General features: G+C 53.1%; 4 protein-coding genes across 4 annotated transcripts; all 4 read left to right on the top strand.

Moving 5' to 3' along the window:
* The first annotated feature begins 99 nt into the window (after window positions 1-99).
* On the top strand, window positions 100-3,101 carry BDV17DRAFT_267433 (uncharacterized protein). The gene is made up of 4 exons (XM_073758366.1): window positions 100-1,020; window positions 1,094-1,467; window positions 1,516-2,182; window positions 2,240-3,101. Exons 1-4 carry the CDS (start codon window positions 655-657, stop codon window positions 2,921-2,923), a joined length of 2,091 nt encoding a protein of 696 aa, XP_073614175.1. The 5' UTR covers window positions 100-654; the 3' UTR covers window positions 2,924-3,101.
* Window positions 3,102-3,648: 547 nt separating this feature from the next.
* BDV17DRAFT_131342 (NADH:flavin oxidoreductase/NADH oxidase) lies at window positions 3,649-5,262 on the top strand. Its single transcript, XM_073754148.1, has 2 exons — window positions 3,649-4,004; window positions 4,086-5,262. The coding sequence occupies exons 1-2, from the start codon at window positions 3,834-3,836 to the stop codon at window positions 5,181-5,183; spliced, it is 1,269 nt and encodes a 422-aa protein (XP_073614176.1). The 5' UTR covers window positions 3,649-3,833; the 3' UTR covers window positions 5,184-5,262.
* A 665-nt stretch (window positions 5,263-5,927) lies between these two features.
* BDV17DRAFT_292774 (uncharacterized protein) lies at window positions 5,928-7,370 on the top strand (the record flags this gene model as incomplete). Its single annotated transcript, XM_073762444.1, has 1 exon — window positions 5,928-7,370. One exon carries the CDS (start codon window positions 5,928-5,930, stop codon window positions 7,368-7,370), a length of 1,443 nt encoding a protein of 480 aa, XP_073614177.1.
* Window positions 7,371-9,225: 1,855 nt separating this feature from the next.
* Window positions 9,226-10,625, top strand: BDV17DRAFT_292775 (uncharacterized protein; the record flags this gene model as incomplete). Its single annotated transcript, XM_073762445.1, has 2 exons — window positions 9,226-9,477; window positions 9,807-10,625. The coding sequence occupies 2 exons, from the start codon at window positions 9,226-9,228 to the stop codon at window positions 10,623-10,625; spliced, it is 1,071 nt and encodes a 356-aa protein (XP_073614178.1).
* Between the last annotated feature and the right edge of the window lie 2,451 nt (window positions 10,626-13,076).

Below are 13,076 nucleotides of genomic sequence, written 5' to 3' on the forward strand. Positions count from 1 at the left end.
TTGCAGTATAAAATTGCGCGCGCGGGTCGATTATCGGTGCAGAAGGTGAGTTCTTGTTTTGAAGACCCTGTAATTGTGTCCTAGAGACTGGCAGTATCCTGATCCCTATCAAGCAATGTGTTGTCAGCTGAAGACACGCCACTGACCTCCTTGCATGTGATTGTAGGAGCAGGACAGCTGATCAACACTGATCGTTAAGATAACAGGGCATCGGCTCATCAACTGCCGCCTTCGGCCAAAGGGAGCGCACTCCGACTCACGCTAGAGCCAGCATGCGTTGATCGATAAAGGTCACTCGGGTCAGAACATTCCGATGAAGCTGAGGACCCGATTCCTCCCCTTGTATGCTGCCCCTCATGAAATTGGGAGTTTGGACAGACAAAAGGTGCTTGTCGCTGTCGGCCGAATTGTGCAGGCATCAAGGCAGCAACTGTTATGCCTCGGCAATTTCCCAAAGCGGATTACCCTCGGGCCAACGTCAACGTCTGCTAGCTCCAGACTCCGGTCTCGCCGTCATTGACGATTATTTCGCCTTGTCCCCGTGGAGTCTACTCTCATCCCGGGGCTCCGTCTATTTATCACTTCTTCCTCGGCCGTTTCTCTCTTCTTCTTTCCCTAAACTATTCCCATACCTTCGCAACACCCACCAACACGATGCCGAATCCCCCGCCCGCCTGGGTCCAGGCATTGAAGCCCGCCGAGCCACAAGGAACACAGTTGCTCGCCCGCGAGCGTGCCCAGTCAAATATCGATGTGGACAAGCTCGGCGACCTGCTACACACGAAAGAAGCATTGAAGAAACAAAATGATATTCTCTCCGTACTTAAGACGGAGAAGGTTTTTGACAAGTCCCGGAATCACACCCTCGGACGGACAGAGAAGATCCAGCTTGCTCTTGCGAGGGGGAAGCGCCTCCAGCAGCTGAAGAAGGTGCACGGCTGGTCGGATATGGATACGCATGTTGCGGGTGAACTTGTTGGGGAGCCGACGCCTTATGGGCTTCATGCGTCTATGTTTTTGGTATGTTCTCTGCCTTTTCTGATTTCGATCGACGGATTGTGGCCTGGCTCAGCTAACAAACGGTACGTCATAGGTTACCTTGCGGGAACAAGGGACGCCGGAACAACACAAATTATTTTACGAAAGGGCTGCGAGGTACGAGATACTTGGATGTTATGCGCAGACGGAATTGGGTCACGGGTCGAACGTGCGCGGGCTGGAGACAACTGCTACCTGGGACCCCACGGACAAGACATTTGTCATACACTCTCCGAGCTTGACGGCATCGAAGTGGTGGATTGGGTCGCTGGGACGGACGGCGAACCATGCTGTGGTGATGGCGCAGCTGTTTATTGCTGGCAAGAATTATGGCCCACATCCGTTTGTTGTCCAGATTCGTGATATGGAAACTCATCAGCCGCTGGAGAATGTCTATGTTGGTGATATTGGGCCGAAGTTTGGATACAAGTGAGTACGATTATATGAACCTGGAGGCCAGAAACTAATACTGTGCAGCACCATGGACAACGGATTCCTTCTGTTCAACGGACTCAAGATTCCCCACGTCAATATGCTGGCGCGCTTTGCGCAGGTTGATCCGGCGACGAACAAGTACCTGAGACCTGCCTCTCCCTCGCTCATGTACGGAACAATGACATGGGTGCGGTCAAACATTGTTCTCCAGGCCGGTGGTGTCCTTGCTCGCGGTGTCACCATTGCTGTCCGCTACTGCGCAGTACGAAGGCAGTTCCAAGACCGTGATGCGAAGGCAGGCACAGAAGAGAACCAAGTACTCAACTACAAGATGGTCCAAATCCGTCTGCTCCCCTTGCTAGCAGCTATGTACGCTTTGCACTTCACCGGTCGCGGCATGATGCGCCTCTACCAGGAGAACCAGGACCGAATGAATGCCGCCTCCCAGGCAGATCAGGAGAAACGCGGTGCTGGCCCCGAGGAGCTCCGAGCTGGGTCTGATCTTCTCGCTGACCTTCATGCAACCTCTTGCGGTCTGAAGGCATTGGCTAGTACTACAGCCGGCGAGGGTCTCGAAATATGTCGCCGCGCTTGCGGTGGCCACGGCTACAGCAACTACAGCGGCATCGGTCCGTGGTACGCCGATTACCTGCCCACCCTAACCTGGGAAGGCGATAACTACATGTTAACCCAGCAAGTTGCACGATACGTACGTTCTGAACCCCTCCCCTCTCCTTCTCTTTGTTCTCCCACTAACATCGTCCAGCTCCTCAAATCCGCGCGTGCCGTCCTCGCCGGAAAAGGCACAGCAAACGACACATCCCGCATCCTCCAAGCCTACCTCGCCCGGCGCGACAAGGGCGCCTCCTTCGACATCCTCGGCAACGACAGCGACATCGTCGCCGCATTCGCCTGGCGCACCGCCCACCTCACCTTCGAAACGCTCAAGTACCGCGACGTCGAGAAGCGCTCGTGGAACAGCCTCCTCGTTAACTTCTGGCGCCTTTCCACTGCACTATCGCAGTACCTCGTCGTCAAGAATTTCTATGAGGCTGTTACCTCACCCGACCTGTTGAAGTCTCTTGACCCAACAACGGCCGGTCTACTTAGATCCCTCTTCCGCCTCCACGCGCTGCATACCCTCGAGCGCGAATCCAGTGAATTCTTCTCCTCAGCCGCCGTGACAGTGCGTCAGATAGGTCTCACGCAAGCAAGTGAAGTCATGAAGCTCCTTGATGAAATCCGGCCTCATGCGGTGAGGCTTGTGGATGCGTGGAAGATCCCAGACTGGCAGCTTGATAGTGCTCTGGGAAGATTTGATGGCGATGTTTATCCGGATTTGTTTAAGCGCGCGAGTGAACAGAATCCGGTTAATGATTTGGTCTTTGATCCGTATCCGTGGAATGAGAATGTGCTTAAGAATGGTGGTGGGGTGAGGAGTAAGCTGTGATGGCTTTTTTTTCGAGGGCTTGAGTTGGGTTTTGCTTTACTTGTTAGAATAGATGATATAGGAGACGTAGATAAAGACTATAAAGAATAGATTGTCTTTCTTCATCTTTATTATGATTCGAGTCTCTGGCTACATGGGTGTTGTTAAGTATGGACTACCTATCACCCCGGGCAGCTTTCGCGGTGTGGCTGCAAAATATATATCTTGTCCAGTGAATAAAGATTAGTCCCATACAACCATCAATTTTAAATCCCAACAAAGCATATACCAAATCCCTCCAGAATCAGGATCCGAACAGACCCCGACCAAACCCCGAATCTCATCATACTGTCCGGACATATACATAGCCTCTATGGACCACGGCCAACATAGGCTGTGGCGATTGTGTTATCTGATGTCCTGCCTTGCCGCCTCACCTGTAAGGCAAGAAATCGCCCCAAACAGGCTAGATCCGGAGACATTCGTCGGACTTTGAGCCGAAAGTGCTGAGTCAGATCATTGATTTTCCCGTTCCCGCATTTGCACACCCCACCATTCATTGAAGCCACCGCCGCTTGACCGTGATAAGCATCTTACGATCAGTTCCTAGACGGGGAGATATGACCGCTTTCGGGGGACATTATACGCCTACGCCTACGCCTATACGGCGTCAAGAGGCAATATCCCACCCGGCCCTGGTCCCGATTACTAACCGGCAGGTACCAGGTACCAAATTACAAGAGCAACAACCGGGACAGCGAGCGCTCCACCCCACCGCCATACCGATTTCAAAGCAAGTGGACCTGACCTAACTTGATCTCCGAGACTTCGAGGCGATTCCAGCGGACGGAGTGTATTTAAGGTCCCTTGTTCCTGTTCTTGGACACGATGGATTCAACATACAACTTCAAATCCAATTCTTACCACCACAATGACCGTCCCCGACGTCGACATCGCGCCCGCTGAGGGAATCCCCTACTTCACGCCCGCGCAGGACCCCCCCGCCGGAAAGGCCGCGAACCCGCAGACGAGCGGTGATGCCATTCCGAAGCTCTATACGCCGCTGAAGGTGCGCGGGGTGACGTTTCAGAATAGACTTGGTGTATGTTTGACCCCGACATTGCCCATACTTCAAGCTGTTTTTGTTTGCTACGAGTGGTTTGCTGATCATATGTGAATGCAGCTCGCACCCCTCTGCCAATACTCCGCCGAAGACGGCCACATGACCGACTACCACATCGCACACTTGGGCGGGATCGCGCAGCGCGGGCCCGGCCTGATGATGATCGAGGCGACCTCCGTCTCCCCCGAAGGCCGTATCACACCGCAGGACGTCGGTCTGTGGAAAGACAGCCAGATTGCGCCGATGAAGCGCGTGATCGACTTCGTGCACTCGCAGAACCAGAAGATCGGTGTGCAGATTGCGCATGCCGGGCGCAAGGCCAGCACTGTCGCGCCGTGGGTTATGAACCTCGGTGTTATTGCGACGGAGAAGGTTGGCGGGTGGCCGGATAAGGTTCTTGGTCCGTCGGACGTTACTTTCCACGAGAGCTTCCCTACTCCCAAGGCTATGAGCAAGGAGGATATTGTCCGTTTTAAGGCCGACTGGGTTGATGCTGTTAAGAGGGCTATCAAGGCCGGTGCGGACTTTATTGAGATTCACAATGCGCACGGGTACCTTCTTTCCTCGTTCCTTTCGCCTAGCGCGAACACCCGCACGGACGAGTACGGTGGTTCATTCGAGAACCGCATTCGTCTCCCCCTTGAGATCGCGCAGTTGACCCGCGACGCTGTTGGCGACAACGTCCCCGTCTTCCTTCGTGTCTCAGCAACCGACTGGATCGAGGAGAACCTCCCCGAGGAGTCATGGAAGCTGTCCGACTCCGTCAAGTTCGCCGAGGCTCTGGCCGCTCAAGGCGCAGTCGACCTGATCGACGTCTCCTCCGGCGGTGTCCACGCCGCACAAAAGGTCAAGTCCGGACCAGCCTTCCAGGCCCCCTTCGCAGTCGAGATCAAGAAGGCCGTCGGTGACAAGCTCCTCGTCGCAACGGTCGGAACCATCACGAACGGTAAGCAGGCGAACAAGCTGCTCCAGGATGACGGACTCGATGTTGCGCTTGTGGGCCGTGGATTCCAGAAGGACCCCGGTCTCGCTTGGACATTTGCGCAGCATCTTGATGTTGAGATCTCGATGGCTAGTCAGATCCGTTGGGGCTTCACGAGACGCGGAGGAACACCTTACATTGACCCTAAGGCGTACAAGGAGTCGATTTTCGAGTAAGCGATGCTGAAACGAGGCAACGACTATAGAGCGATAGACAATTAAACGAGCATTCGTAATTCACCTTGGCATTGTTATTGTCCAAATGAGCACCGCTGTCAGCTGTACCAAGAAGTTCTTCCCGTACCAAGCCTTCTCTCCGCCCGGATGGGGAACGTTAGGCACGACGCGGACCAGACAAGGAAATCAACCAACAAGCCCGCCCGGGTCCTTTTTGACCGCAAAAGCACCAGAAAGCTAAAATGGCAACCCGAAGCGCCCTGGGCTGACGACATTCGCCTGAGGATCCCCCAGAACCCCCCGCATGTTGCAGTGCAACCCCGGAAGAGGGGGTCTGTTCGTCATTTCGTGCAGAATGGGGGAATTCCGCCAATGACGACACCCTGTTTTCCCCGGGCATGGGGCTGCGGAGAAGGAGTATGGAGAAACTGGAGAAGAGAACCGATGGAAAACCTGAACTTCGAGCATCAGTCCACGCGAAATCCTACATGGTTCTGGATTTGGTAACTTTAACCCGCTAAGGTGGGGGATCTGGGGAGGTATTTAACCAGCCTTTTGCCATGGTCTGAGAGTTGAAGGAGGGGCTGGTTTTCTCTCTTCGATCACCAACCAACTCCTAATCTTGAACAAAAGAAAGCCACTGCTGGCAATATGCATTTCTCCTCGCGCTCTCTGTTAGCGCTTGGCCTACTGGCCACTGCGCTCCCCGCAACACGAGCAAAGCCTTACACGTCCAGATCGAAAATGCCCCGAACAGTCGTCACAACAGACATGGAACAAGACGACTTGGCTTCCTTAATCCGATACCTCCTGTACACCAACGAGCTGGACACACAAGGCCTCATCTACACATCCAGCCGGTTCCACTGGTCCGGCGATGGGAAGCGCACGAAGTTCTTCCTTGAAGATCGCGAGTACGACACTCCACAATGGACGTGGCGCTGGACGGGGACGCGGTATATCCAAGATATTGTCCTGAAGGCGTACAGTGAGGTTTGGCCGAATTTGCTGAACCATGATCCGTTTTATCCGACGCCGGATGAGCTCTTAGGGATGGTGAAGATCGGTAACATTGAGTTTGAGGGTGAGATGGAGAAGGAGACGGAGGGGTCGGACTTTATCAAGGAGCTGTTGCTCGATGATGATGAGAGGACACTGTACCTGCAGGCTTGGGGTGGTACGAATGTCATTGCGCGTGCGCTGAAGTCCATTGAGGAGGAGTACTCGGGGTCGCAGACGCAGAACTGGACGCAAGTCCAGGAGTCCGTCTCCCGCAGGGCAGTCATCCTGGCTAGTGGTTTCCAGGACACGACATACACCGACTACATCGCTTGCAATTGGCCGGATATCCGGGTCGAAGACTTCAGCGCCGGATACGCGACATGGGCTTATAACTGCGATCGAGGCCAGGGTAACATCCGAGGCCTACCCGACAACCACGTGTATTTCACTGGCCAGTGGACCAAGGCGAATATCCAGAAGGGAGCATACGGGAAGCTCTACCGCTCATGGCTCGATGGCCAGTATATGCCGGGCGACGCGCTCGATGTCTTCGGCAACGCAACCTGGCTGGCTAACTCCGCTCAGACGTGTCAACCGCTCGAGCCGTACGACTTTCTGTCGGAAGGCGACAACGTGGTTTTCAACCCGCTGATTAACACCGGTATCCAGGATCCAGCGAACCCTGCCCTGGGTAGTTGGGGCGGCAGAGCCGCGCAAAACACAACCTCGCCGAACCTTTGGGAACTAGTCGAGACCGAGAAGAACCAGACCGGCGCAGATGCCGAGCTATACACAATCAACCGCTGGATCGCGCCGATCCAGAACGACTTTGCGGCAAGGATGCAGTGGACGCTTACGGCGAACTATACACAGGCGAACCATGCGCCGGTGGTTGAGATTGTCAATGGAACTACCGTTGAGGCGAGGCCGGGATCAACTGTCTCTCTGGTAGGCAAGGTGAGCGATCCGGATGACGACAGCGTCGCCACTTCCTGGTGGCAGTACATCGAGGAGGGCACGTACCCAGGCACTGTAGATGTAACAGAGAGTGACAACAGTTGGGCGGACGTGACAGTTCCCGAAGACGCTGAGGCCGGTCAAACTATCTCGGTCATTCTGCAGGGGACGGACGATAGTGAGAATCCGTTGACGCGGTATGATCGTGTCGTGATCCATGTTGTATAGCAGACCGTTATGTCGTGATGCTGGCCCAAGAGCTTTGTGAATAATGCCTATTAATCAAGCGAGAAAGATTCGTTTACACTCCGGCGCCTTTAAGTATCTGTTGCCCATAGAGGGAAGGTGCCCGGGCGTCTTGCCTATTTCGTGGTCCGAGGGGATGATCTATGGAGTTTGGACCGGGGGCCACGTAGGAATTGCCGATGAATGTATGCTGTCTATCTGTCTATCTCTATATATACCTCGCATATCAATGAGGTCTGTTTATCTATCTGAGTACAATTAACGCGCACGATCGCTCGACCAGTGTCTGAGTGTCATATCAAGCAGGGGCTTGGATTCTGGTACCAGATCAAGTGGTGAATCACTGTTGCTCTCTCGCGCCCTGAGATCTGCACCGTGACGACAAAGTAGCTCAATGATATCAGGCATCCGCGGCTGAGTTGTAAGGGCGATATGAAGCGCCGTTCATCCCATACGATAAACGACCGAAACGTCCGCGCCGGTCTCAATTAGGTAACGGCTGTATCCTCCCTCCAAATTGTAAAGCAAGATGTAGCGGCGTCGAGCTATCGGCCGTGGCGCAGTCAATATCCCTTCCAGGACGAAGTGTCGCACCAGCCAAAAGCCTAGCTATGGAATCGTGCCCGCGCCTAATCGCGGCCGCAATAGGGAACTCATCAACACGGCTTCGAACCATGGGGTCCGCGCTGAACTCAAGAAATGCTTGTACTGCATCCTCATTGTTGCAGACTCTGGCAATGCGCAGTGGCGTTGCGAGGCGCCGAGGGGGTCTAAAGTCGTTTCCACCCGCCGCGTCCTGCCTAGCCTGGATAATCCGTCTCACTAGCGAAGCGTTTCCTCTGAAAGCTGCGCTGGTGGAAAGCGAGAACCCTCCATCATCCAATGCGCGACTGTCTGCTCCAGCATTAAGCAGGTAAAGAATTAATTCCTTGTGCCTAAAACTGTAAGCTACATGTAATGGCGTCGCGTCATATGTGTCTCTCGCTTCGATCGATGCACCGGCAGCAATCAAAGCTCTCGTAATGGGTAGATTTCCCGCGCTGAGGATAATGTTCATAAAAGTGAAAGGGAACAGGTTCTGGCTCAAATTACGAGGTGTCTTTTGTTATTCCACAGAGAGAGTTGTAGTTGAGCTTCTCCATGGAGGACCCTGATCAGCAGATCCGAGCTCCAGGACTTCACGCACTCAAAAAATGCGTCCGTCGAATACTTCCTCCAGGGCAGGTCTATGACCGTACTCGTCTTCGAAATCCTGCACCGAGGGCTTGTCGGGCGAGGGACCAATATCTTAGAAGCGGCGAGTCAGGGTGCAGGCTGCTTGTTTGTGGGATTGAATGACCGCATTCAAGGTCGCTTGGTCGCAAAAAGTCGCAATATTCAGTATCAACTCGAAAGGAAGGATTGGGTGGTCCATACCTGAGAGATCACTATCAATATCAGTATTAAGCGGGAAGTCAGAGGGTGCAACTTGTCGTTGGGCGTGAACTTGGGAGGCCGCGCTAGCCGCATGCGCTTTTATATGGAACTCAGACACTGGTCGGATGAACATCCGCATTATTAGTATCTGGATAGTAGACCTCGTTGGTACAGGTATGGGTATTAAATAGACAACTTACATTCATCAGCAATTCCTACCTCCTCGTCCATGATCCGAACTCCAAGATCACCCTCTCGAACCACCAAATAGGCAAGACGGGCCAAGTTTCGCGCCCTAACCAGCCGCCTCTCCACTTTTCAGCCCCATCCTGGGAGCGGAAGTTGCAAGTTGCAACATTCTGCAAATTCACTACTCTGCCCCTATCCCACCATACAGACAAAGGTCCAAGAAGAAAGAAGAATGTACACCCTAACCCTAGCAAGCCTCTTCCTCTCAATAACACGCTCAGCAACGGAATCCGCGCGCCTGTTTGGATTTTACAGGAGGCATTATGGACGCGTCGGCGGAACGATCTTGCAGGTTTTCGGGAGCAGTACTGTTTGGAAGACGCAGTTGAGGGTTTTGACGTCCTCGAAGGTGGATGGGGATGAGCGGACCGCGGCCGATTTCAGAAATGCGCATCAGGGGGAGAGTGAAATGGTTGCTATTGCTGTGAGTTAACCCTTTATGGTCCTTTCATTCTTGTCCCGGAGGTTGGGTTGTGTCCGAGGTTGCAGATAAGAGATATGTAGACTCTGTGGCTTGCGGTGAGATTGCGAGATGCGGTGAGATGATATGGTTGTCAGGTTGTGTTCAGTGGGAAGGAATTGGACACGGCTGGCCTTGTATCTCCGTCTCCATATCCATATCTCCAAGTACCTTTCCTCGCCCGCTAATGATGTTGATGTATCCATAAAGTCGATCGGTCTGCGTTTCTCCGTCGAAGATGCTTCGAATAGGATGACACATTAGGGATGGAGTGCATTGCTGATAAAGAACAGGGAACAATCTTAGCCCAGATTGCTATAACAGCTTTCGGGCTGGCTGATGTCGAACACGTTCATTGGACGGCGCGAGGGTGCTTTGCTGTTTCTCTCGTGTCGAGCATCATATCCGTTTACTATGCGAGCAAGCAGCATCGAATTCTAGGGCGGTGTTTGGGGGCAGACGATGTGAAGCGCTGGATCAGGGGCCCGGGTCAATTCCCTTCCAGACGGAAGAACACAAAGTCAAGTATAACCTCGACCTCAAACCTGGAGAGTGACTCACCATGGCTGGAGAATGAATTGCAAGAGCAAGTCCCCTCCATAGCCGCAGTCCTGACCATCTCAGCCCCCGTCGCGCTCCTCTCAACAGCCGTATATGCCTTTCTTGCCGGTTTGGGCGTGTACCTTGGTTTCATCTGGAAAAGTAATCTAGGCGAGAGTTTGAGGGGTGATAACCTTGCTATTTTCGTCACGTATACCGTTGCGCTGCTTGTTTGTCACTCGCTTTATGCGCTTTCGAGGATTGCTGTTGCGGAGCAGGTGGATGATGGGGAGATTGGGATGTTGCTTGAGAGGACGAGGGGGTGGGGGAGGTCGAATGGACCCGAAGGGCAGTTGGGACATCTGGAAGTTGCAGAGGGTTGGAAGCGCGCGGATGTCGCTGATTCAGGCTCAGGTTCAGCTTCTCGTGGCCCCTCACGCAATGATGGAAAGGCGAGTGAGCTTCAGCTGGCGTTTCTGGAGGCGGCGAGATTGAGGAGGGAGATGGCGGCGGTGGATGAGAAGATCGCGGTGTTGTTGGAGGGGCTGGGACGGACTGGTGCTGGAGAGTAGTGAGAGACCTGTGTTAGCTGAGAAGGTGGTAATGGACAGAAGAAGATGGAACAGTTGGATGAAGTGGAAAGAGGTGTTGAGACTTCTAAAGCGAAGGAGATGACTCGGTAACACATTCACATTCTCTCACTCTCACTTCATCTTTCTTCCACCTCTTCCGTTTGTGTTGGATTTTGTTTCATCTTCAACACATCCTTCCAGAACCCTTCCTCATTCTTATTATCACTCTCCGTGCCCATCAGTTGACTCCTATCCTATCCAGTACAGCCTTCTTGGCCCTCCGCTCTCATGGAGTCTCCAAGGCTGCACAATCTGCCGGCCGAACTTCTGCTGGAGATCGCGGTTTACCTGGCCCCAGAAGATCAACTGTCACTCCTGCGCACCATCCCACCCCTCGCTTCCCTGATATCCTCTCGCCAGTTAGCATCAAAGGATGAAATCGGACAGACAGTTTTGCACCTCATTGCGAAAGGCTGCATCCCGGAAACCTTCTCGCTCATGAGCCTGGTGTGCCTTTCCGATTGTTGCAAACTGCATCCTCAAGACGACTTTGGATATACGCCATTAATACGTTCGATCGAGGAAAGGAATTGGCCGGTATTCGAGTTGCTGGTGGAAAAGGACCCGGCCGGGATCAATATTAGCGGGAAATCTGGGTCTACTGCCATCTTGGAGACGGTTTGGTCTGGTCACTCCGCGGCCGTGAAACTATTGCTGGAACAGCCTTCCATTGAGGTTGACCCCCGGGACAGCCCAAGGCAATCTCCCCTGGACGCTGCTGTGCACCTTAATCGTGAAGACATTGCCACATTGTTATTGGAACATCCTGGAACTGATGTGAATCGTGCGAACCGCAATGGATGTACACCACTACTAGAGGCAGTGATGCAAAGTCACACACACCTGGTGCGGTTGATACTGAAACACAAGAATGTGAATGTCAACGCGATGGACGGACACGGGCGTTCGGCCTTGGATTATGCAATCTTGTACGGCAGCAATGAAGCTCGGGATTTACTACTCGCCAGAGATGAACTTGATTTAGACAAGCGTGCTGGACGTGCAGGAACCTCATCCTGGCGGTTATAACACGCAAGATTTGTACAGTGAGATTGCTTCTTGCCCGCAGGGATGTCTGCCCCGACATTTGCGATATCCACGGCGATACACCCCTGCACCACGCTGCTGTAAGTGGGATGCGTCCTGCTTTTGCCCGTGTGCTTCTCGAATCTGGCGCCCGAACCGATTTGGTTAATTGGAACAGGCGAACGGCGCTCGAAATAGCAATCAAGCATCGTAATGCTGGGGTCGTGAAGCTCATAGAAGCGGCCATCAAGGAGAGAACTTCAGCCTCAGATGGAGTTAGAACGGAGTGAACTCAGCTGGAAGCATTTAGGAGGGAGTGAGGATGTGTAGCATAGGTAACACCTCAACTTGGCTTTTGTATTATTGAGTATGAATCTCAGAAAACTCATTCTATACCCATTGGGAGCTCAGCTATGTGAGAATAGTGACTTCCTAAATGTCCCCTGAATACGTCTAATATGCAGCCATGCAGCAGTCGTACCTAATCCACAACTAGGAGCTCCAGAACATGGGCTTGTTTGATGGTGATAGCTCAGTACAAATGTCTAGATGAGCCAACGAGGTCAGCTCACGCCCGGTCGACGACATTTTTCTCTGGTTGTACTCGGTATATTCACTGCGGTACAACTGGGTTTCTGCCTCCCTCATATTGGGAGGCCATCACCCTGGCCATCGCTCTGTACAAGGGAAAAAGTATTACAATAGGTGGGAGTGCTCCTTTGCGTGGAGCCACTTCATGGTGAACCCAGAATTCACAAACACATTCACTCAGGTTTGTTTTGGTTTCTTCCTTTTCCACCCATTCTGACTTTTGTTGCCCTCTCCTCCATCCTCCTTTTGCACCTTCACCTTCATCATCCTGGCCCATTAGGTACTCTTACTTTTCACCTTGCTCTCATCGCACAAGAGCTCTCCCACTCTGCTGCTCGCTTCGTGTACCTCTAAGCTACTGGGCACGCCATCCTTCACACAGAAAGTTCCCCCCTTTGCAGAACCCACCGGCCCGGACGATACTCCGCCTGTTCCCTGATTTCCTACAGCGAGCTTGGAAACTGTTTCAAAGGGTTATTCAGCTATTCTTCGATGAACCGAACATCTCTCAATTCTCCCGCTCGAAATCCAGTTGGAGGTCGCTGTCTACCTGGATCCGGTGAACCAACTGTCCCTCATACGCGCTGCATCCTACCTTGCTTGACCTTTCCCTTCACATCAGTTTGTATCGGAGGATAGCAAAGGGAGGACAATACTGCGTTCAATCCAAGAGGAGGACAAGAGGAAGGCGTTCGCCTTCTGAAGGTCTCTTATTTGGTTGCAAAAAAGAGATATTGTGCCACCAGGACACGGACGGAGAATCGTCTCTAGGTA

The sequence above is a fragment of the Aspergillus undulatus genome, assembly GCF_047715775.1.
Source record: "Aspergillus undulatus strain CBS 261.88 unplaced genomic scaffold BDV17scaffold_35, whole genome shotgun sequence".
Lineage (NCBI taxonomy): Eukaryota > Fungi > Ascomycota > Eurotiomycetes > Eurotiales > Aspergillaceae > Aspergillus > Aspergillus undulatus.

Coding starts and splice junctions, on each gene's coding strand:
- BDV17DRAFT_267433 (XM_073758366.1), top strand. CDS start 655: ATGCCGAATCCCCCGCCCGCCTGGGTCCAGGCATTGAAGCCCGCCGAG. Junction 1,021..1,093: donor TTCATGCGTCTATGTTTTTG/GTATGTTCTCTG, acceptor GGTACGTCATAG/GTTACCTTGCGGGAACAAGG. Junction 2,183..2,239: donor CCCAGCAAGTTGCACGATAC/GTACGTTCTGAA, acceptor AACATCGTCCAG/CTCCTCAAATCCGCGCGTGC.
- BDV17DRAFT_131342 (XM_073754148.1), top strand. CDS start 3,834: ATGACCGTCCCCGACGTCGACATCGCGCCCGCTGAGGGAATCCCCTAC. Junction 4,005..4,085: donor CGTTTCAGAATAGACTTGGT/GTATGTTTGACC, acceptor ATGTGAATGCAG/CTCGCACCCCTCTGCCAATA.